This window comes from Panicum virgatum, chromosome 3N (assembly GCF_016808335.1).
Source record: "Panicum virgatum strain AP13 chromosome 3N, P.virgatum_v5, whole genome shotgun sequence".
NCBI classification, from domain to species: Eukaryota; Viridiplantae; Streptophyta; class Magnoliopsida; order Poales; family Poaceae; genus Panicum; species Panicum virgatum.
Window position 1 is genome coordinate 39,714,435 of NC_053147.1, and position 24,695 is coordinate 39,739,129.

Genomic DNA, 24,695 nt, shown 5'->3' on the forward strand with positions numbered 1-24,695 from the left:
CCTTTATTTGCCTCGTGCTCCACAGTATTGCGGGGTAGACCATAGATGGTGACAACCCTGTCGGTCCGCTACGAAGCTGCTTCGTGGTTAGTGCACTCCCCCCTGTCCGAGTACGGCATAGAGCCACAAGTCGGAGGTCCCTAACAGTACTTGGGTCAGACCAGTGCCCGAAGTAAACAAGTGATGAGCCTAAGTTTACCTTGCCTTGATCCTTAACCTTAGATAAATCACACTACCCAAAGCTCTCTTACTTCTTGTTCTCCTGGGTTAAACTAGCCAGAAGGTCGTTACACCTCCATTCCCTGTGAAATCTCGATACCCTGAATACTCTCCGGGTGAAGTGCCACAATGGTATCTTCCGTGCGCTTGCGGATCTTTTTTGTGAACATTAAGAAATACCAACACACCCCTGGGATAATGATTGCTTGCGACTTCCTGGTCCTCTTGGTTTCTTTGGTTTTGCTGCTGTAGTTGACGATGATGGCCTCCAGGGGTACGTCTTGCTTGAGGTATAACTGTTGCAGTAGCCCTGGATCGATTGCCATGGAGCAAGGACAAGGGATTTTGCCTCTCGAGTTGCTCGACGGCATGGTGAGTAAGCTGTATGATGCACTCCGTTTGTTCGTTTTGTGGCATCTGCATGAGGTGCAAGGTAGCTTCAGTCATCGCCGCAATTGGGGTCGTGAAGACTGGGTCCGCCGCATTGTTGAACTCCTGGTTGAGATTGCACGGAGGGAGGCAGGCGCGCTGGGCGGCTCGGGGCCTGCGCTCTCCCCTGCATTGATTTCTCGCTCTGCGGGCTGTGTGAGTAGCCTCAACTTCATCTTGCAGGGCATCTTGTGTCAAATATCATCTGAGATCTAATCCGTAGTTTCATTAGGGTCGTGCTGACTGAGAGCACCCCTGTTTTGCTGGTTGATCACAGAGACCAGGCATTCTTGAGTGTAACTCTCCAAGTCTGATCCGTAATCAGCTAGCTCAGTTCCCCTAGACCCGGTTTCCCGCTCAATTGTGAGGGGAGTACCGTGTTGGAACAGGAGATCATCCATACTAGCAACTTCTCGGAGGTTGTCGAGTAGTTCTGCGAGTGAGTGATCCTTGCAGGACTTGGGTTGAAACTTTGCCAACGCATTAGTGATGAAATCCAGGCTGTCATGAGACAACTCGTTTGGTGTCAGACCCGGGGCAGCGGGACTGCTTATAGCCATCGAAGGTTCTAGAGTAAGGGATAGCTTATGGATGTACCTTACCTCTCTTTAACTACCCGAATAGGCATAGAACTAGCTGCAGTACAAAGGAAACTACCCGATTGTGTTGTAGTAGGATTCCAACTGTACTCGGCTAGGACATTCCATGTAACCATGTCCCCCCGGATATATAAGGGCGGGTAGGGACCCCCTCAAAACATCATCAACACCTAAGGAAATACAAACAACCACTCAGGACGTAGGGTATTACACAACTTGCGGCCCGAACCTATCTAAATCTATGTGTTCCTTGTACCATCGAGTTTTAGAGCAGTCGATCCCTACCTACAAACCCTACTGCTAAGGGTATCCCTGAGTAGGATTGGCGGTAAACACCGACAGCTGGCGCGCCAGGTAGGGGATTCGGTGAATTCACCAGCGAATTCGATGGCCGGATCAAGCAATGCCAACAACGTGACGGAAGGCACAACCCTCGTTTTTGGCTCCTGGGCATGCACGGCTGACGGAACAGGAGGCTTCTCCAGCCACCTTGTTACGCCCAATTCGCCTAAACCAGGAACCCACTCCCAACTCGCCGGCATCCGTGAGTCTGCGGATCTCGACGAAAAAAGAGTTCCACCCGAACTCGACTCGGATAATCTAGAAAATGTGCCAACTCCGACCCGAACTCTCGGTTCAGTCGAGTTCGACACAAACTCTGACTCCAAAAAACCACATCTTTCCAAAACTCTTGGAAAATACTTGACTCATCTCAAGACGATCAAACGCCCCAAGATCAAAAACTCAGGACTACTCGCTGGAGTAGATCAAGTTTCGCGGTCAATTGAGGGCTGCATCAAACTTGTAGAAACTGCTCTCGGCTCATCTACGTCGCAGCAGATCCCTGAAGTGTTAAACCCACCACAGAAGAGGTCGGGTGATATGCTCTCAGGGATCGATCGGGCGAATTCGAAGCTTGCCGACTGCATTAAGGTGGCCGAAAGCACTCTGCAAAACAAAGAGCAGAAAGCGGGAGGAGGAATCTGTGGGGGAGCTTGTGAGACAAACCCCCAGCTTGTTCGGATGGGATCGTCTATCTCCAGGATACCTCAGAGCCCTTCACCGAAACCTGCTCACACTTGGACTCCGAAACCAGTCGAGTCCAAGTTCGATCAGGACTTTGATCGTTTCATGAACGGTCTCGAGAACTTTTAACCATTCGACGATCTCGAGGATTGGTCAGACAATGTCGAACTGTTCATGGATGCTATGGCCAAACCAACCGAGCATGCTGACGCTCTTTGGGAACTGGCCAAGCTTAAAAAGGGAAAAGCCAAAGCTCCAGAATAATCTAGCGATTCAATCTATGACAAACCTTGGATCAAGGAGCCTGGGGGCTGACTCCCACTCAATCATGGCTACACTGGATGAATGAGAATGCCCTCCGTGTAGAGATGGGCATCCCGCTTCTCGCTCGCTCACCCAAAGCATACATACTCTAAAATCGGTGGGCTAGCCGACTCCGAATCCAAGTACTCTTCCGATCTGGAGGACTAGCTGGATGACCTAATCCAGTACAGTAAACAAGTCGAGTCCAACTCGGCTAATAATCTCAAGTCCGATCAGGACTTCCTACCTAACTTGGTTATATATGCAACGCTGCAAGGATGGACAATGCATCTTAGGAAGGCACAAGATCCCAACGCTTCCACCTCACAGCCAGCGGATCTGCCCTACCAACAGAGCACTCCTTTAGACCCATCCTCAAGCAAACAAAACCAAGAAGTTCAAGACCTCTGCCATGAAATCCTTATGATTCGTATCTCCGAAGAACTTGAGGGCAATTCCACGGAGCGTCTCAACCTCGACGACTACAATTCTGAGGACTTCGACGAGTAGCTTTCCAACAACATGGAAACTACTCCCACAATCATTGAAGCCCAAGCTATTACCAAGGAAGATCTACCCGCTCCTCCCCCACCAGCAGTTATCGTCACCGTCCAACTGGATGAGCAGTATCCAGCAGAAGATCTCTACAAACATCGTCGCCAGCTCAACTAGAAGAGGGCGTTCAGGTGTCAGCGCCTCGCTAACACCCTACAAGAACAACAAGGAGACAACTACAACTACTCCAACTGCGACCTCCGCAGCGTGATCAACATTGGGCGCAATGCGCGCAACATCATCATAACAAGGAGAAAGGAACGGGGGGAAGTCAAGGTGTACAGCCCTTCTTCCAACTACCGCATCCTGCCAAAGGCTTCCGCATCCTTCAAGAAGCACAAGCCGGCAACCACCAGTACCCGTCCTCAGGGTAAACCACGCACCCCGTACCAGTGTGAATCGTCTCAGGGTGTCAACAGTATCAACAAAGTACTACTATGCAAGTGCTTTATCCAACCAAAGAGCTCTCAAACGATCTTCCAGTGTGACTCACTCTGCAAGGCCCTTGGGGCACCTCCCCTGAAGGATACCCTTCCACAAATCTAGTCGACCCCTATACCGACTAGTACCATCTTCGAATAAGTTTTATTCAGTCATATAAAACATTGCTCACGTCCAACGAGCAAGGGATAGGTCTTAAGAGTCAGAGTCTGTCACTTTACAGTTATTGTAACTTTGACAAATCCAAATAAAGTTGATTTTCCTATATCGACTACTTGGCTCTCGCTCACTCAAACCAATACCCCATCTCGAAAGCTACGCTCAGCATTGGAGCAGCTAGCGAGTAGTTTTATGGTTTTTTCCCCAGTGCTTCTTCGACATTTACGTCTTGGACAACCCGATGGGGTTTGTACCTAACAGTTCTGTCTTAAAAGACACTCTAGTCCTCAGGTAGGGCACCCTACTCGCCCCGCCCAAGTATGTCTTGGATACTCTTTTGGCACCTTCATCTTGGGCAACCCGACGGGGTTAGTACCTAACAGACTTGCCCAAGAGTTACTCCAGTCCTTGGTTAAAAGGACACCTTACTCGCCTCGCTCAAGTAAGTTTTGGATATCTTTCTGACATTTACGTCTTGGGCAACCCGACGGGGTTCGTACCTAACAGTTATGTCTTAAGGATTACTCCAATCCTTGATTAAAGGGACACCTTACTCGCCTCGCTCGAGTAAGTTTTGATATCTTTCTGACATTTATGTCTTGGGCAACCCGACGGGGTTCGTACCTAACAATTCTGTCTTAAGGATTACTCCAGTCCTAAATTAAAGGGACACCTTACTCGCCTTGCTCGAGTGAGTTTTGGATATCCCTTCGACATTTACGTCTTGGGCAACCCGATGGGGTTCGTACCTAACAGTTCTGTCTTAAGGATTACTCCAGTCCTTGGTTAAAGGACACCCTACTCGCTGGCTTGAGTAGGTCTTGGATACTCTTTCGGCACCTTCGGCTTGGGCAACTCGACGGGGTTAGTACCTAACAGACTTGCTGTAACACCCGGTTTATAAAAGGACATAAACCGAGCAATCATATACGTGCCAGGATCAAGTCACATGTATATACAACAGAATGAACAGTATATCTCAGCACATATCACGAATAAGACATAATAAATCGAAATACGAATGCTATTTATTACATTAATGACAAAATGTCTGATACAGCGGAAGCGAAGTACAAAATACAATAAAGACTCTCCGAAGCTGAAGCAGGGCGCCACAGGGACGTCGACTAGGAGACGAACGCCTAGAAGTCCTCGTAGTCCTGGTAGCGCTGGACGAACTCCCTCATGTCGGCAGGAACTGAGCAGCAGTAGCGTAGCCAAGAGGAAAAAGTAGAGAAGAGGCAAGAGTGAGTACACAACTTGTACTCAACAAGTATAACACAAACTATGAGGCTCTAAGGTTGGCTGACCGACTGCATTAGCTTTTAAGTGTTGGCAAGATTTTATTAAAGCTAATTACTACCAGTTGATGAATTACCATTAACCCAGTTATATAGTAATTAATCAAATTTAATCATGATACTACTGAGGACCAAACCAAAACCAAGCCACCAAGGTAACCCCGAGAGGCACCTCCCTCGTCGGAAGGAGACAACCCCACTAATCAAAAGGAGGATCTGGGCCGCTCATGACCGTGAGCACGGCTAGTATACCAGTTTTGCACTCTGCAGAGGTTGCACATCTTTACCCACAAGTCGTGAGCTACGCTAGAGGTTCATCACACTTCCTTAGGTGAGATGACTAGCGACTCACTACGAGGCCGTTACAAATAATCTCGTTGGTAAGGCGTAACCGCGAGAGTTAGGTCAGCGACGATGGGGCCCACCTCCGGGGGTACAAGCACAGGAGCGCAATCCAAGCACAGACCAAGCCGGAGGAGCAGGGACCATTGAAACTTACTACTCTTGCCCCGCAGGTAAGTTACTCCAAACCAAAAAGACCTAATTAGTAAGCCAAGTCTATCCCATTCTAGCCTTGTGGTAGCGCTGTTGTCCTAGGTTGTCACTCTATGAACCGGTCCTTATGGAGAGTGGCCAACCAAGCACTAAGCACTGTGCTGGCCCCCTAAACCATGTTTCTACAAAAACCATCTTTTAACGAGACGTGAGCCACTCATCCACATAGAGGGCCACTCTCAGAATTAAGTTCAAGTAAACCATTAATCAATTTAATTAAAAAGGACCAGAGTGTGTTATAGCGCGGCACCTAGCACAACTAACCAAAATGCAACCCAAAGGATATATAAAGGATATAAAGTGGCTAGGAAAATCCTTATAGGCATACAGTATTAAAATGCAGCATGTAAATGTATTTAAAAGTGATAGGTTGTTCATGTTATACTTGCCTTCCTCGTACTGCTCTGGCTGCTGCTCAAACTGCTCCGAAGACGGCTGCTCCTGGTACTGGTACTGAGGCTCCTCAGATGGATCAACGTCTACTCACGAACACATGGCCAAAACAAAGCACAGCAATAAGCATACAAGCAAACACTAACAAAAACTAAGAAACAGTACATCAACACAAAAAAAACAGCACACTAAACTAGTCTAAAACTATTCTACGCATTACAACGATCGCGTGGATATAAAGAACGCTAAAAACGGAGCTAAAACGCATAAACTAGGCCTAAAACAAGGTTCAGGGGCTTATTTGTAAGAAAAACTGAGGTTCCAGGGCTTTTCTGCTAAAACAGAGGGACTAAAACACAATTAAACATTAACTCCAGGGTCTAACTCACAAAATCAGCAGCAAAGGACGGCGGGTTCTATTTCCAGAAAGGCCAGGGGGTTATGTGCTAAAAACAGGACCAAACCGTAATTATTTTTGAATAGATCAGGACCGCGGGTTGATTTCAAGGAAGGGGAGGGACTCTTTAGCAAGATGGCCACAACGAACCGGTATCTACAGATCTCGGCCGTAGGATTTGGATCTAGCGGGTCAGATCTGTCCGGACTACGATCTAATCTGGGCCCTAGGTTTCAGATCGGGCGGTCACAGGCTTTTGGGGGCGCGGGCGGCGGCGCTGGGTCGCCGGAGTTAGGCTCCGCGGTGGCGCCCGGCCGGAGAAAGTGAACTGGGGGCTACCGGACTCGGTTTGGGCCGGGGTTTGGCCGAGGGTGGAGTGCGCCGCGTGCGTAATGCACCTGGGCTTACGGCGGGGCTCGGGGAGGTTCTGTTGGGGCTCGCCACGGCGTGGGGCGGCGCTAGCTCGCTGGCGAGCGGGGTTGTACGGGCTGGGGTGCACTACGGCTATGCTAGCAGGTCTAAAAGGGAGATGGAGCAGAGGGGGTCCTCACCGAGGATTAAAACAGGCCGGAGATGATGCGCAGCATGGAGTCGTCGGCGAGGTCGGCGTCGGTCGCGGACGGAGCTCGAGGATGAACCGCCGCAGAGAGTCTCCGGGTCTGCGGGAGCGTCGAGGAGGTCTGCGCGGGCACTGCAAAGGGGTAGAGGGGTTCAGGACGGCCAGAGCACCAGTGGCGGCGAGAAATTTCGGCAGCGGCGGAGTTCACCTGCGACGGATGCTAGGCAAAATCTCGGCGCTGGCGTGGCTGAACTCGTGGGACCGGAAGCTCGGTGAGATTCTGGACGCCGAGGCGTAGCAGGTGCGGGAGTCCTGGCGGCCTGAGGTGCGACGGGGCGGCGTGCTCACGGCGGCGCAGATCGTCGGCCCGGCGGAGCAGGGCGTGGCGCGGCGTGGTTTGGCTCTGGGTGTGATGGATGCGCAGGGTGTGTGGCGGTGCCAATTAAAGGCAGGTCCGTGGATTTGGGCGAGCGTGCCCGGTGCAAGCACGGCGGCAATCACGGCCGAGGATCGCGGGCGGTTGATGGGGCTCGGGGAAATAGGATCTCGGCGTGATCCGAGCACTGGTGCAGCTTCTAGAAGGGGGAAGGGGTGCTGGGTGCAGCTGGCCAGTGGGTCAGGTGGGGGTCGGGGTCGGTCCACGGGCAAAGACGGGGCGAGCGGGCTCGGCTGGGCGGAGCAGAGGCGTGTGCGGGGAAAGCGGGTGGAGGAGGAAGACGAGGCTGACGGTGGGCCAGCGTAGTCAGTGAGGGGAGCGGGGAGCGCGACGCAGCGCGGGCAGGTGGGCCGGGGCGTGAGCGGAGGCGCGCGCGAGCTGCAGGCCGAGCGGGGTGAGGTGGGGTCGGGCAGATGCGGGAGCTGGGCCGCGAGATTGGAGGCTGGGCTGCTGTGCTCCGCGGGCTGGGCTGAGGGAGAGAAGGGAAAAACTGGCTAGGCCGGTTTTGGGTTTTGGGTTGGGTTGAGTTTGGGTAAGGGTTTTCCTTTCTATTTCTTTTCCTTCTCTTTTCTACTCTAGCTCAAACAAACCTATTTGAATTCAAACAAAATTTGAATCCAAAACCTTATTCACTCAAACAAATAAAGAAATGCTCCAGCATGATGCAACAACAAAATTTTAAACCTATGATAAAATTTTAATTACTTAGGAACAAAATTTTAGATCAAATGCCCGTCTAACACAATAAACCTTAGAAAATTAAATAAAGCCAATTAAATTTATTATAAAATGCTGAAATTTAAACTAGGGTGTTACACTTGCCCTAGAGTTACTCTAGTCCTTAGGTAGGACGCCTTACTCACCTTTCTCGACTAAGTTGGGGATATTTCTAGAATATTTACGTCTTGGTTAACTCGACAGAGTTCAATCCTAATAGTCCTATTCTAGAAATCAATCCAGTCCGTGTATAGGACATACTACTCGATCTGATCGAGTAGTTTGGGAATATTTTCGCAACAGTTGTACACTATCTCGGTGACCATGCAAGGTCTATCCTAACTGGTCAACTATTAAAATCCCTCATGGAGTACAGACAAGTTCTTGATACTCTAAAATAAGTTGACACAAGTTTCCCGCTTGCTTAGCTTACTATGGGAATCTCCGTTACAGAATCTTTTTGCCTCGAGTACTTGACGGGTACTACTCGCTTGCTCGAGATACAAAAAGAACTCCTGTTTTCCCTTAGTACTCTGAGTAGTTGTCGAGAGCTGCCTGTCTTCTTATCTATCAAGAAACTTCTTATACCTCCCAAATACTCAATAAGAGTTCTCCCCCCGATTGGGCAACAAAGTCCATAATAGCTGCGTGCTAATAAAGAATTTCCCTCAAAAAGGAAATCCTCACTAAAGCTACGGCTTTTTCACTCTTACGGTGCTATTCCCACTTGGATAATTCCGAGAGATTCAATCCTAACCGGTCAGCACCATGGTTTCAGTCCAGAACCATACAAACTTGATCCTATTCAAGAATACTTTGTCTACCAAGGCACCACGGATACAATCCTTGTATCTACTACCATAACTGAGTGGGCCCGATGCTTCCTACACTCAGGATCTTTGACTACAACTACTCGACATACCCAAGGATTCCACAATCCGAATACAAAATGGGTACTTAACATTACACAAATATCCAGTATTTGTTCAACAGTACTCCCGGCCCATACGCCAACTTAATTACAATAAAAGTTAAAGGAGACTCTACCTTGCTCAAGGACTCGACAATTTGATCGGCCACTCTGGAAGTCTCTGCCAAATACTGACGAAATTTGTCTTCCGTACAATCAGCTTTGGCTCCTTGTCCAAGGGCGTCCAGACGAGTGATTAGCCAATAAGACTTCACTAACCCCAGTACGTGACCCATGTACTGGCGGGTGATGGTGGAGACAAACCTCTCAAAGGCTCCGGGAACTTTGCGAAACCTACCTGCCAGCGTGAGCGGTTCATCTCCATCCCTAACTGGGATATCCATGGCCTCGGCTACCTCCAGGGCGGCATCCTTGACTTCTCTCAGCTCCATGAGTTCTCGGTGCATCGAGTCTCGTGACTCTGACAAGGTCTTGAGCTGCTCGAGAGTCGACGCCGCCTCCCGATCAGAGTCCTCCTTGATCTTCTTGAGTTTCTCTATTTCATCTTCGTTGCGGTACATAAGAATCTTTAGATCTAGTACCAAGCTTTCCTGAATCTTTAAAGATTCTGCACAAGCTGTGTACTCGATAGAAAGAAAATCTTATAAACACTAAGTAGATCTACTAGTCGAATGCATATCAAATGCTAAAGACTAGCCTTTCTTAGACTGGGAGAGTTTCTTCAGCTTTCCCTCAAGAGCAGTCTTCTCAGACGAGAGCGTCCTCTCTTTCAGGGCATTCAGCTCTGCCTCATCCTGGGTCTGGCTACCCTTCCGTCCCATCGCTTCCTGCAAAAACAAAAAGATCAGTATACTACTTGATCTACTACAAAAAGTACTCGAAGTATTCGACTACTTACCTCCAGCAGCTTGACAGCAAGCTCCACCTTCTCTCATGGCAAGACACTTCCCGATGTGACCTGGGAAGTACTCGCCAGCACCTCAGCTACGACCCTTTTGGGCACATCTTCAGCTCTCCCTGCAGCCTTCCCTGTGGTTTGGGAGTCTAAAGGAAGAACATGCTACTTAATCACATTAAGAGCAATAAAAAGATGCCTTTCCTACAAGGTGTTACAAGCTTACCTACAGGGGTCTTCTCGGGCTGTTCATCAGTGCCTCCTTCAGAAAGCTTTTTGCCTTCTCCCCCTTCAGGAAGTTTGCCACTTCTGTCACCTTCCGGGATTTCCTCATTGCCCCTCTCCAAGTTCGGCAATGAAGAATCTCGAAGCATGGAGTTGGCCATCACCTCCGCATCTTGAGCACTAATGTCTGGAGTACTCGGGGGCTTTTCCAGCTCTGATTTGGAGGCCGAACTATCCTCAGCCTCCACGTTCCCCTCCAGGATTACATCTCTGCAAAGACAAAGTAGTTAAAAACTACTAGACTTAAAATCAGATCCTATGGCTACAAGTTCTAAGGAACTTACATAGGAGCTCTTATCAGAGTAAGCCCCTTGATGCCAAACTTGCGGGCAGGCTTCACAACTAAGGTCTGCTTACCCGCATCATCAACTTTATCTATATTGGAGCTACTCGACGGAAGAGTAGTTCTAGTCCCCTTTAACGGGTCCACTGTGGTGGAAGGGACGGTTTGTCCCACCGCAGTATCATCCCCAGATGCTGAGGTCTGTGGCATCTTTGCCGCCGGACTTGGAAAAGCAAAAAACACAAATTAAAACATGCAAATTGACAACTAGAAAGTACTCAATTGCAAAACAACTAGCTACTTACCTATCGCTAGTAGTGTGGGAGGAGCTGCTATGCTTCCTCGCCACTGACAGAGTACTCCTTGGGCGCTTGGTCTGGGTATTAGCACTCGGAGTGGGGCTGTGCTCCCCATCACTCCTTTCCCCAGATGCTGCCTCATCTGCACAACCAAGGCTAGACATCAGTACTGTTTATATGAAACCTCATATGATCATACTAAGACTTGGTTAATAGATTGAAAAAGTCTGGAAGAATAAAAGGGCAAATAAATGACTAGCGGTGAAGGACTACTCTTAAAACGCTCCACGTCCTCCTACAGAAAGCAAATCCTATCAGATTCACATTAAGGCAAAGTACTCGATCACTACGTATCGACTATTCTTGTCAAGTACTTGCTTCGGAGGATTCGCAGCAGAAAAAGTGTCAGGAACAACTGGAACTTTCTTTACGTTCCTCTGCAGCTATTGTACTCGACTAAATGCTACATCATCCGAGATCTCTTCCTTCGAGTGTCTTGACAAATCAGCTGTTCCCTGATACTGGAATCCAAGTGATTCCCAAGACTGTAATGGCCGGATCCTTCTCTTCATCCAGTTGAATACGACTGCTTCCCCAGTCAACATATTTTGCCTTAGAACGGCAATTCGCTCGAGCAGTTCAGGGATCTGACTCTCGTCGACTGGTTTTTTATTCCACTCAGGCCATTGAATCGGAGGGCCTGGGGTAATTGATGGAAAGCTTCCTGGCTGGTTCTCGACATAGAACCACTTGGGCTTCCACTCGATTACTTTATTGCTAAGACTATACGAAAGTACTCCCGATCCTTTCTTTGCCTAAGCTGGAGACCCGCACCTCCTACTACATCTAAAACAAAGGAGTCGGGCTGCGGCTTCAAATGGAAAAGAAAGCGGAAGAGTTCAAATTGGGGCTCGATGCCTAGAAAAGCATCGCATAAATGTACGAAGATAGAAATATGAACAAAGGAATTGGGGGTTAGATGATGCAGCTGGATCCTGTAGTAACGCAGGAGCCCAGAAAAGAAAGAAGATCAAGGAAACCCCAATCCTCGTTCCAAGAAAGAGGTGAAAGCAACAACCTCCCCCGTATTTTCATACGGATGATCTCTCCCTAAGGCAGGACACCATTGGATAATAGATCTGGGAGCCAAAAAGCCTTGTTTCACTAAGGATTCTAAGTTAGATTGGGAATACTTACCAGTATTCCAGCCTTCATCGCGAGTTGGTTCCGCAGCCGCACCCTTCCCCTTGGTCGCCATTTTGGGAGCCATCCGGAAATTTACGGATTGCTTCACGCGCATACACTGGCGGAAACCCTAGGGCGAAAGTGGGGAGTAAAGGGGAGCAAGTTCTCTAGATCTGGGGGCTTGAAAGCGAAAACAGATCTAAGGCAGTAGAAACAAGAGGCGGCCGGTGGGGTAAAACCTAAGTTACCGTTTCATTTTATAATGGCAGTGGCAGCAGGGTAAAAACATCCAACGGGCCAACAGTCTGTTGCAAACTGCAGGAAAAATGGGATTTTAAGAGACATTCTTTTTTCTAGGATTACATTCTGGAAAAAGAAAACACTCACATCCCTAATCAACCACTCGACTCTCCTTTCCTTAACTGGGATTACATTCCAGAACAAAGGAAAAGTACTTGCTACAGTACAACTACTCGATATTACAACTCGAGTACTTCTTTCTACCTAACTTTACAAACGACTCGGGCCTGCATGCATATTTCCTAGATCTCTTGGAGCATCTAGTCGACGCCTGCTGCAGCTAGATTGGCCCGAGGTCATGATAAAGTACAAACTTGTTATTCCCATTAAGGGAATAATGATACTCGTACTCTGGGAGAAAATTTTCAAGTGTATGGAGGCAGATTACAGTAATCACCTCGCAAGTCCTCTTGTAGCATCTTCTGGAGAAACTTCTCCTTCTCCCAGAATATGATTGTGACAAGATTAAGTCTCCTTACCAGAGATGCAGTTCTTGGGTGCTCACAACCTGGGAATCCCTAGGATGTGTCACAACAAGACTCCACTCATCCCCTGAAACCCTGCCTCATTGGAATATGCAAGGACATGATTTTCAAAATGGATCCGATGAGAGTAGTAGATATGTAGGAGGAGGAAGCAGAGACTTATCTTGTCACTCGCAAGTTCTCTTCTACCATATCTTGTTGGAAAGAACTACACAAATCTCAGGAGGGCGAGAGCAAGAACACCAAAGAAAAGCCATGGTCGCTACACTTGCTTCTGGCAGAGGACTCCCCCTGCCTTTTATAGCCACAAGGAAGCTTACTAAAGGAGAACCCGTGACTCAACAGTACATGTTTCACGGACGCATTCATGGCAGCATTCACAGGTGCAGTCAAAGACGCAATAATGCAGATTCTCCAAACAATAACGTCTCTCATGAGTACAGAATAAAAAGGCGTACATCCTGGGTTTTATTCCTGAAGTTATTTCGGGTGCAATCAGTCTGGCATATCCAATTGCATCATTTTTTTTGGGATTTTACCCGAAAAAGTGGTCTTTTTGGATACCGGATCTGATGAATCCTGCAAGTAATCTGAAGGATAAAATCTGATGCCACGTCTTAAATCCTTAATTCCAAATCTATGCTCGGGAGCAACTCGCAGCAAAAGGGATTTTGATTTAAGGCTTGGGGGTTACGGGATATAGGAATCAGAGATTTATTTTTCAAATTTTTGGAAAATAAAGAAGAAAAAAGACTGAAGTGACCCTCAACCTGATTCTGCAATTCAACCTAAGGCTCGGGGGCTACTACATATGGAGCGCGAGTACTTCGCGTACCATATATGATCAAGATTTCGGGGCTTGAGCACCTTACAGCCTCGAAGTAAACGGAAGTACTTGAAGGACTACTTGACGTATCTGAAGGAATGACCAAAAGCAACCAAAAGGATGTTCTGACTACTTGAAGTACTCGAAGACGCCCAGCTATGTACTCGACGCTTGCAGGACTCGGCTACGAAGAGCTCGGGGGCTTGTCAGACTCGGGGCAGCAGGACTGCTTACAGGCATAGAATATTCTAGAGTAAGGGATAGCTCATAGATGTGCCTTATCTCTTTTATTACTACCCGACTGGGCGTAGAACTAGCTGCAGTACAAAGGAAACTACCTGTCAAACCCGGGACAGCGGGACTGCTTATAGACATAGAATGTTCTAGAGTAAGGGATAGCTCATGGATGTACCTTATCTCTTTTGTAACTACCCGAATAGGCGTAGAACTAACTGCAGTACAAAGGAAACTACCCGATTGTGTTGTAGTAGGGCTCCAAATGTACTCGGCTAGGACTTTCCATGTAACCCTGTCCCCCCGGATATATAAGGGCGGACAGGGACCCCCTCCAAACAATCATCAACACCTAAGGCAATACAAACCACACATGACATAGGTTATTACGCAAACTCGCGGCCGAACCTGTCTAAATCTTTGTGTTCCTTGTACCATCGAGTTCTAGAGCAGTCGATCCCTACCTACAAACCCTACTGCTAAGGGTATCCCTGAGCAGGCTTGGCGGTAAACACCAACAACTGGCGCGCCAGGTAGGGGATTCGGCGAGTTCACCAACGAATTCGATGGCCGGATCAAGCAACGCCAACAGCGTGCTAGAAGGCACGACTTTTATTTTCGGTTCCTGGGCTTGCACGGCTGATGGAACGGGAGGCTTTTCTAGCCACCTTGTCACGCCTAACTCGCCTAAATCGAAAACCCGCTCCCAACTCGCCTCGGACAACCTAGGAAACATGACAACTCAAAACCGAACTCTTGTTTTGGTCGAGTTCGACACAAATTCTGATTCCGAAAAGCCTTACTTTTCCAAAACTCTTGGAAAATACCTGGCTCATCAGAAGACAATCAATTGAGGGCTGCATCAAACTTGCAGAAACCGCTCTCAGCTCATCTGCGCCATAGCAGAACCCTAAAGCACTAAACCCACCACAGAAGAGGTCGGGCGACATGCTCTCAGGGATCGATCGGGTAAATTCAAAGCTTGCTAACTGCATTAAGGTGGTTGAAAGCACTCTGCAAAACAAAGAGCAGAAATCGGGAGGAGGAATCTGCAGGGGAGCTGGTGAGACAAACCCCCGGCTTGTTCGGATGGGACCGTCTATCTCCAGGATACATTAGAGCCCTTCACCGAAACCTGCTCACACTCGAACTCCGAAACCAGTCGAGTCCAAGTTCGATCAGGACATTGATCGCTTCATGAACGGTCTCGGGAACTTTGAACCATTTGACGATCTTGAAGAGTGGTCAGACATTGTCGAGCTGTTCATGGACGCCATGGCCAAACCAACCGAGCATGCCGACGCTCTTTGGGAACTGGCCAAGCTTAAAAAAGGAAAAGCCAAGGCCCCAGAATAATCCAGTGACTCAATCTTTGACAAACCCTGGATTAAGGAGCCTGAGGAGCTAACTCCTACTCAATCATGGCTACACTGGATGAACGAGAACACCCTCCGTGTAGAGATGGGCATATCGCTTCTCGCTCACCCAAAGCATACATACTCAAAAATCGGTTGGCTAACCGATTCCAAATCCGAGTACTCCTCCGATCCGGAGGAACAGCTGGACGACCTAATCCAGTATAGTAAACAAGTCGAGTCTAACTCGGCTAAGAACTCCAAGTCCGATCAGGACTCCCTCCCTAATTTGATTATATGTGCAACGCCGCAAGGATGGATAGTGCACCTCAGGAAGGCACAAGATCCCAACGCTTCTGCCTCACAGCTAGCGGATCTGCCTTACCAATAGAGCACTCCTTTAGACCCGTCCTCAAGCAAACAAGACCAACAAATTCAAGACCTCTGCCATGAAATCCTCATGGTTCATATCGCCGAAGAACCTGAGGGCGATCCCATGGAGCGTCTTAACCTCAATGGTTACAATTCTGATGATTTCAATGAGTACCTTTCCGACAACACGGAAACTACTCCTACAATCACAGAAGCAGAAGTTACTACCAAGGCGAATCTACCTGCTCCTCCTCCACCTCCAGCGGTGACCGTCACGGTCCAACCGGATGAGCAGCATCCAGCAGAAGATCTCTATGAACATCGCCGCCAGCTCAACCAGAAGAGGGCGTTCAGGCGTCAGCGCCTCGCTAACACCCTACAAGAACAACAAGGCGACAACTACGACTACTCCAACTGCGACCTCCATAGTGTTATCAACGTTGGACGCGATGCGCACAATGTCATCATCTCAAGAAGAAAGGAACGGGAGGAAGTCGAGGCATACAACCCTTCTTCCAACTACCGCATCCTGCCAAAGGCTTCTGCATCTTTCAAGAAGTACAAGCCGGCAACTTTCACTACCCGTCCTCAGGGTAAACCACGCACCCAGCATCATGCTGAACCATCTCAGAACGGAAACAGGATCAACAAAGCACTACTACACAAGTGCTTTATCCACCCAAAGAGCTCTCACACGATCTTCCAGTGTCACTCACTCCGCAAGGCCCTTGGGGCACCTCTCCTGAAGGAGACCCAACCAATAAATCCAGTCGACCTCTGCATCGACTAGCTCTACCCCAAATCTAGTCGACCCCCATACCGACTAGTACTATCTTCGAATAAGTTTTATTCAGTTATGTAAACCATTGCTCATGTCCAACGAGCAAGGGGTAGGTCTTAAGAGTCAGAGTCTGTCACTTTACAGTTATTGTAATTTCGACAAATCCAAATAAAGTTGATTTCTCCTATATCGACTGCTTGGCTCTCGCTCACACGACCAATACCCCACCTCGAAACTCTTGCTCAGCATTAGAGCAGCTATCGAGTAGTTTTTATGGTTCTCACTCGAGTGCTTTTTTGACATTTACGTCTTGGGCAACCCGACGGGGTTTGTACCTAACAGTTCTATCCTAAAAGACACTCTAGTCCTCCGGTAGGACACCCTACTCGCCCTACTCGAGTAGGTCTTGGATACTCTTTCGGCACCTTCATCTTGGGCAACCCGACGGGGTTAGTACCTAACAGACTTGCCCTAAGAGTTACTCCAGTCCTTGGTTAAAGGACACCTTACTCGCCATGCTCGAGTAAGTTTTGGATATCTTTCTGACATTTATGTCTTGGGCAACCCGACGGGGTTCGTACCTAACAGTTCTATCTTAAGGATTACTCTAGTCCTTGGTTAAAGGACACCTTACTCTCTTGCTCGAGTAAGTTTTGGATATCTTTCTGACATTTACGTCTTGGGCAACCCGACGGGGTTCGTACCTAACAGTTTTGTCTTAAGGATTACTCCAGTCCTTGGTTAAAGGACAACTTACTCGCCTTGCTCGAGTAAGTTTTGGATATCCCTTCGACATTTATGTCTTGGGCAACCCGACAGGGTTCGTACCTAACAGTTCTATCTTACGGATTACTCCAGTCCTTGGTTAAAGGACACCCTACTCACTGGCTCAAGTAGGTCTTGGATACTCTTTCGGCACCTTCATCTTGGACAACCCGATGGGGTTAGTACCTAACAGACTTGCCTTAGAGTTACTCCAGTCCTTAGGTAGGACACCTTACTCGCTCTGCTCGAGTAAGTTTGGGATGTTTCTAGAATATTCACGTCTTGGTTAACTCGACGGAGTTCAATCCTAACAGTCCTATTCTAGAAATCAATCCAGTCCATTAATCGGACATACTACTTGATACGATCGAGTAGTTCGGGCCATTTTCGTAAAAAGCTTCATGCTATCTGGGTAACCAAACAAGATCTATCCTAAATGGTCAACTACGAAAACCCCTCAAAGAGTATAGATAAGCCCTTGATACTCTAAAATAAGTTGACACAAGTTTCCCGCTTGCTTGGTTTACTATGTGAGTCTCCGTTACAGAATCTTTTTGCCTCGAGTACTTGACGGGTACTACTCGCTTGCTTGAGATACAAAAAGAACTCCTGTTTTCCCTTAGTACTCTGAGTAGTTGTCGAGAGCTGCTTGTCTTCTTATCTATCAAGAAACTTATTATACCTCCTAAAATACTCAATAAGAGTTCCCCCCCGATTGGACAACAAAGTTCATATTAGCCACGTGCTAATTGAAATTTTTTCCTCCAAAAAGGAAATTCATACTAAGCTACGGCTTCTCACTCCTTTAAGTGCTATTCCCACTTGGTTAATCCCGCGGGATTCAATCCTAACCGGTCAGCACTATGGTTATGATTTAGAACCATACAAACTCGATTTGATTCGAGAATATGTTGCCTCCTAAGGCACCCACAGATACAATGCATCGTATCTACTATTATGACTGAGTGGGCCCAATGCTGCCAACACTCAGGACCCATGAGTACAACTACTCGACACATTAAGGGATTCCACAATCCTAACAAGTACTTGACTTTACACAAACATCCAGCATTTGTTCAAAGTACTTCTGGCTCACACGCCAACTCAAATACAAGAAAAGCTTAAGGAGACTCTGCTCTGCTCAAGGCTTCTACAATCTGATCAGCCACCCCAGAAGTTTTCACCAAATACTGACGGAACTAATCATCAGTACAATCAGCCTTGGCTCCTCGTCCAAGAGCATCTAGACGAGTGGTTGGCCAATAAGATTTCATCAACCCAAGTACATGACCCACGTACTGGTGGGTGATGGTTGAAACAAACCTCTCAAAAGCTCCGGGAACTTTGCGAAGCCTCCCTGCTAGTGTGAGCGGTTCATCTCCATCTCTAACTGGGATATCCATGGCCTCGGCTACCTCCAGGGCGGCATCTCTGACTTCTTTCAGCTCCACGAGCTCACGCTGCATCGAGTCTCGAGACTGTGACAGAGTCTTGAGCTGTTGCAGCACCGTCGCTGCCTCACGGTCAGAGTCCTCCTTGATCTTCTTAAGTTTCTCTATTTCATCTGTGTTTCGGTACATAAGAATCTTTAAATCCAGTACCAAGCTTTCCTAAATCTTTAAAGATTTGGCACAAGCTGTGTATTCGATTAACAAGAAAATCTTTTAAACACCAAGCGGATCTACTAGTTGAGTACATATCAAATGCTAAAGACTAACCTTTCTTAGATTAGGAAAGCTTTTTCAGCTTCCCTTTCAAGCGCAGTCTTCTCAGATGAGAGCGTCTTAACCCTCTCCTTGAGAGCATTTAGCTCTGTCTCATCTGGCGACTGGACACCCTTTCATCCCAGTGCCTCCTGCAAAACAAAAAGATCAGCATACTACTCGATCTACTCTAAAAGTACTCGAAGCATTCGACTACTTACCTCTAGCAGCTTGAAAGCTAGCTCCACCTTCTCTCTTGGCAAGTCACTTCCCGATATGACTTGGGAAGTACTCGCCACAACAACAGCCATCTTGGGCACTTCTTAAATCCTTCCTACAGTATTCCCCGTGACTTGGGAATCTAAAGGAAGAACATGCTACTTAATCACACTAAGAGCAAATAGAAGGATACCTTTCTACAAGGCACTACAAGCTTACCTGCAGGGGTCTCCGCAGGCTATTTATCATCGCCTCCCTCAGGAAGCTTCTCGCCTTCTCCTTCTCCTGGAAGCTTGCTGCTTCCACCATCCTCCGGGATCTCCTCATTGGCCCTCTCAGGATTAGGCAATGGAGAATCCAGAAGCATACTATTGGCCATCACCTCTGCATCATGAGTACTCATCTCAGGAGTACTCGGGGGCTTCTCCAGCCCCAGCTGATAATCCGAGTGGCTCTCAGCCCCCACGTCCTCTCCCAGGATTGCATCTCTGCAAAGACAAAGTAGTTACAAACTACTAGGTTCAAAACAGATCCTACACATACAAGTTCTAAAGAACTTACGTAGGAGCTCTTATTAGGGCAAACCCCTTGATGCTAAATTTGCGGGCAGACTTTGCGATCATGGCCAGCTTACCCACATCGACGGACTTATTTATATCGGAACCACTCACTGAATGAGTAGCCCCGATCCCACTTGATGGGTCCACTGTGGTGGAGGCGACAGTTTGTCCCACCGTAGTATCATCCCCAGATGGTGAGGTCCGTGGCATCTTAGCAGCCGGACTGAGAAAAGCAAAAACACAAATCAAAACTTTCAAATCGACAAATAGAAAGTACTCGATTGCAAAATAACTAGCTACTTACCTGTCGCTAGTGGTATGGGAGGAGCTGCTACGCTTCCTCGCCACTGACCGAGTACTCCTTGGGCGCTCGGTCTGGGCATTAGCACTTGGAGTGGGGCCGTGCTCCCCATCACTCCTTTCCCCATATGCTACCTCATCTGCACAACCTAGTCTGGATATCAGAACTATTTATATGAAACCTCATATGAGCATACTAAGATTTGATTAACAAATCAGGAAATTAGAAGAACAAAAGGGCGAATAAATGCCTGGTAGCGAAGGACTACTCTTAAAGCGATCCACGTCCTCCTACAGAAAAAGCAAAACCTATCAGATTTACACTATGGTAAAGTACTCGATTTCTATGAATCGACTACTCTTATCAAGTACCTGCTTTGGTGGATTCGTAGCAGAAAATGTACCAAGAACAACTGGGATTTTATTTACATTCTTCAGAAGTCGTTGTATTCGACTAAAAACTACATCATCCGAGATCTCTTCCTTCGAGAATCTTGACGGATCAGTTGTTCCTTGATAATGGAATCCAAGCGATTCCCGAGCCTGCAATGGCTGGATTCTTCGCTTCATCCAGTCAAACATGACTGTTTCCCCAGTCAACATATTTTGCCTTAGAATGGCAATCCGCGCGAGTAGTTTAGAGATTTGGCTCTCGTCGACTGGTTTTTTATTCCGCTCGGGCCATTGGATTGGAGGGCCGGGAGTAATGGATGGAAAACTTCTCGATTGGTTCTTGACATAGAACCACTTGGGTTTTCCATTCGATTACTTTATTACTAAGGTCATAAGGGATATACACTCTATCCTTCCTTTGCCTAAGTTGGAGACCCGCGCCCCCTACTACATCTAAGACGAATCTGTTGGGCTGTGGTTTCAAATGAAAAAGAAAGCGAAAGAGCTCAAAATGGGGCTCAATGCCCAGAAAAGCTTCGCATAAATGCACGAAGATGGAAATATGGAAAAAGGAATTTGGGGTCAGATGATGCAACTGGATCCTGTAGTTGCGCAGGAGTCCAGAAAAGAAAGAAGAGCAAGGAAACCCCAATCCTCGTTCCAAGTATGAGGTGAAAGCAACGATCTCCCCCATATTTTCATACGGATGATCTGAACCCAAGGCAGGACGCCATTGGATAACAGATTTGGGAACTAACAGACCTTGCGACACCAGAGAATCTAAGTCAGATTGAGAACATTTACTTGTGTTCCAACCCTCATCACGAGTTGGCTCTGCAGCCACACCCTTTCCCTTGGTTGTTTTTTTGGGGGCCATCCGGAAATCTACGGATCGCTTCACGCGCATGCACTGGCAGAAACCCTAGGGCGATAGTGGGGATTAAAGAGAAACAAGAACTTTAGATCTGGGAGCTCGAGAGTGAAAAGACAGATCTGAAGCAGTAAAAACAAGTGGCGGCCGGTGGGGTAAAACCTAAGTTACCGCTTTATTTTATAATGGCAGTGGCAACATGGTAAAAACACCCAATAGGCCAAAAGTCCGTTGCAAATCGCGGAAAAAACGGGATTTTCAAGAGACATACCTTTTTTTGAGAGTACATTCTGGAAAAGAAAACATTCACATCCCTAGTCGATTACTCGACACCCTTTTCCTTAACTAGGATTACATTCCAAAAGATCAAGCATGCTGAGAAGCATGCTGCAGCTAGATCGGCCCGAGGCCATGACAAAGTACAAACTTGTTATTCCCATTTCAGGAATAAAGATATTTTTATTTAGGGAGATAAGCTACAAGAGCATGGAGGCAGATTACAGTAATCACCTCGCAAGTCCTCATGTAGCATCTTGCAGAGAAATTTCACTTTCTCCCCGAACACTTTGTGGCAAGATCAAGCTTCCCCGCCAGAGATGTCAGTTCTTGGGCACCCATAAACAGGTAACCCCAAGGATGTGGCACAACAAGACCCAACCCAGCGACCCCAAATATGCCTCATTGGACGATGCAAGGACATGATGTCCAGCATGGATCCGATGAGAGCTCTGGGGATGCAGGAGGAGGCAGCAGGGACTTCTCTTGTCACTCGCAAGTTTTCTTCTAGCATCTCTTGCTGGAAAGGACTACACAAACTTCAGGACGGCGAGAGCAAGAACACCAAGGAAAAGCCATGGCTGCTACACTTTGGTGCTTTTGCTAAGGACCTCTCCCCTGCCTTTTATAGCCACAAGGAGACTTGCTGAAGGAGAACTCGTGAATCAACAGTGCACATTTTACGAACGCATTCATGGCAGCATTCACGAATGCAGTCAAAGTTGCACTAATGCAGATTCTCCAAACAGTAACGTCTCATGTGAGCACTGAATAAAGAGCCGTACATCCCGGGTTTTATTCCTGAAATTATTTCGGGTGCAATCAGTGTGGCGGATCCAATTGTATCATTTTTCTGGGATTTTACCCGAAAAAGAAGTCTTTTCGGATTCCGGATCTGATAAATCCTGCAAATAATCTAAAGGATAAAATCTGATGCCACGACTTAAATCCTTAATTCAAATCTACGCTCGGGGGCTACTCGCAGCAAAAGGGATTTTGATTTAAGGCTTGGGGGCTACTGGATATAGGCGTCAGAGATTTATTTTTCAATTTTTTTGGAAAATAGTCTAAAGTGACCCTTAGCCTGATTCTGAGATTCAACCTAAGGCTCGGGGGCTACTCCATATGGAGCGCGAGTACTTCGCGCACCATATATGATCAAGATTTCAGGGCTTGAGCACCTCACAGCCTCGAAGCAAACAGAAGTACTTGAAGGACTACTCGACGTATCTGAAGGAAGGACCAGAAGCAACCAAAAGGATGTTCTGACTACTTGAAGTACTCGAAGACGCCCAGCCAAGTACTCGAGGCCTGCAGGACTCGGCTACGAAGAGCTCGGGGGCTTGTCAAACCCGGGATAGCGGGACTGCTTATAGACATAGAATGTTCTAGAGTAAGGGATAGCTCATGGATGTACCTTATCTCTTTTGTAACTACCCGAATAGGCATAGAACTAGCTGCAGTACAAAGAAAACTACCCGATTGTGTTGTAGTAAGACTCGAACTATACTCGGCTAGGACTTTCCATGTAACCCTATCCCCCCGGATATATAAGGGCGGGCAGGGACCACCTCCAAACAATCATAACACCTAAGGCAATACAAACCACACAGGACGTAGGGTATTACTCAAACTCGCGGCCCGAACCTGTCTAAATCTTTGTGTTCCTTGTACCATCGAGTTCTAGAGCAGTCGATCCCTACCTACAAACCCTATTGCTAAGGGTATCCCTGAGCAGGCTTGGCGGTAAACACCGACACTACCCCGATTGTGTTGTAGTAGGACTCCAACTGTACTCGGCTAGGACTTTCCATGTAACCCTGTCCCACCCCCCGGATATATAAGGGCGGGCAGGGACCCCCTCCAAACAATAATCAATACCAAAGGCAATACAAACCACACAGTACGTAGTGTATTACGCAAACTTGCGGCCCGAACCTGTCTAAATATTTGTGTTCCTTGTACCATCGAGTTCTAGAGCAGTCGATCCCTACCTACAAACCCTACTGCTAAGGGTATCCCTGAGCAGGCTTGGCGGTAAACACCGACACCATCCACCCCAGATGGCAGATGCCCTCTAGGAATTAGTCAAGCTTAAAAAGGGAAAATCCAAAGCTCCTGAACAATCCAACAAGTCGATCTTCGACAAACCCTGGATTAAAGAACCCGAAGGATTAACTCCCACTCAATCAAGGCTACATTGGATGAACAAGAACGCTCTCCGCGTAGAGATGGGCATTCCACTTCTCGCTCACCCAAAGCACACTTCTCCAAAATCGGCGGCCTAATCGATTCCGACTCCGAGTACTCTTCTGACCCGGAGGATGAAATGGACGACCTAATCCAGCACAATAAGGAAGTCGAATCCAACTCGACAAAGAATCCCAAGTCCGATCAGGACTCCCTCCCAAACATGGTCATATATACAATGCCGCAAGGACGGACAGTGCGCTTGAAGGAGACACAAGATCCTAAGGCTTTGAGCACCCAGCCACATACCTTCCCTTTCAGCAGAGCACCCTGCTAGACCCGTTGACAAGCAAACAAGACCAAGAAATTCAAGATCTTTGCCGTGAAATCCTCATGGTTCGCATCTCTGAAGTCCATGAACTACAGGATGACTCCACAGAGCGTCTTAACCTCGACAACTACAATTCTGATGACTTTGACGAGTATTTTTCCCCCCAGTCAAAGAAGCCCAAACTGCTACCAAGCAAGACCCGCCTGCACCTCCTCCAGAAGTAACAATTACTGTCCAAGTGGAAGAGCAGCATGCAGCAGAAGATCTCTACGAGCGTCGTTGCCTGCTTAACCAGAAAAGGGCGTTCAGGCGCCAGCGCCTCGCCAACCGCCAGCAAGAACAACAAGGCGACAACTATGACTACTCCAACAGCGACCTCCGTAATGTGATCAACATTGGTCGTGATGCACGCAACGTCATCATCTCAAGGAGAAAGGAACTTGAGGAAATAGAGGCTTACGACCCTACTTCCAACTACCACATCCCAGCACATGCTTTCGCATCCTTCAAGAAGCGCATCCTTCAGGGTAAGCCTCGCACTCAACACCATGGAGAAACATCTCCTGGCGGAGACAAGATCAACAAAACGCTCCTACACAAGTGCTTCATGCACCCAAAGAGCTCTCACACGATCTTCGAGTGCAACTCACTCCGCAAGGCCCTTGGGGCACCGTTGGTAAAGGATACTTTACCAAAAATCTAGTCGACTACCATACCGACTTCTATTACCCCCGAATATTTCTTATTGAGTCATGTAAATCATTGCT

The 24,695-nt window shown here is 47.7% G+C and overlaps 1 protein-coding gene across 1 annotated transcript in view; it reads right to left on the minus strand.

Annotated features, from left to right (window-relative positions):
* Positions 1 to 9,712: 9,712 nt before the first annotated feature.
* LOC120667803 (HIV Tat-specific factor 1 homolog) overlaps positions 9,713 to 24,695 on the minus strand; it is a 32,165-nt gene continuing 17,182 nt past the window's right edge. The window contains exons 5-7 of the mRNA XM_039947798.1: positions 10,142 to 10,410; positions 9,979 to 10,064; positions 9,713 to 9,847 (exon numbers count right to left, since the gene is read on the minus strand). Of these exons, the coding sequence (XP_039803732.1) occupies positions 9,713 to 9,847; positions 9,979 to 10,064; positions 10,142 to 10,410 (490 nt within the window). The remainder of the gene's footprint in view (positions 9,848 to 9,978; positions 10,065 to 10,141; positions 10,411 to 24,695) is intronic.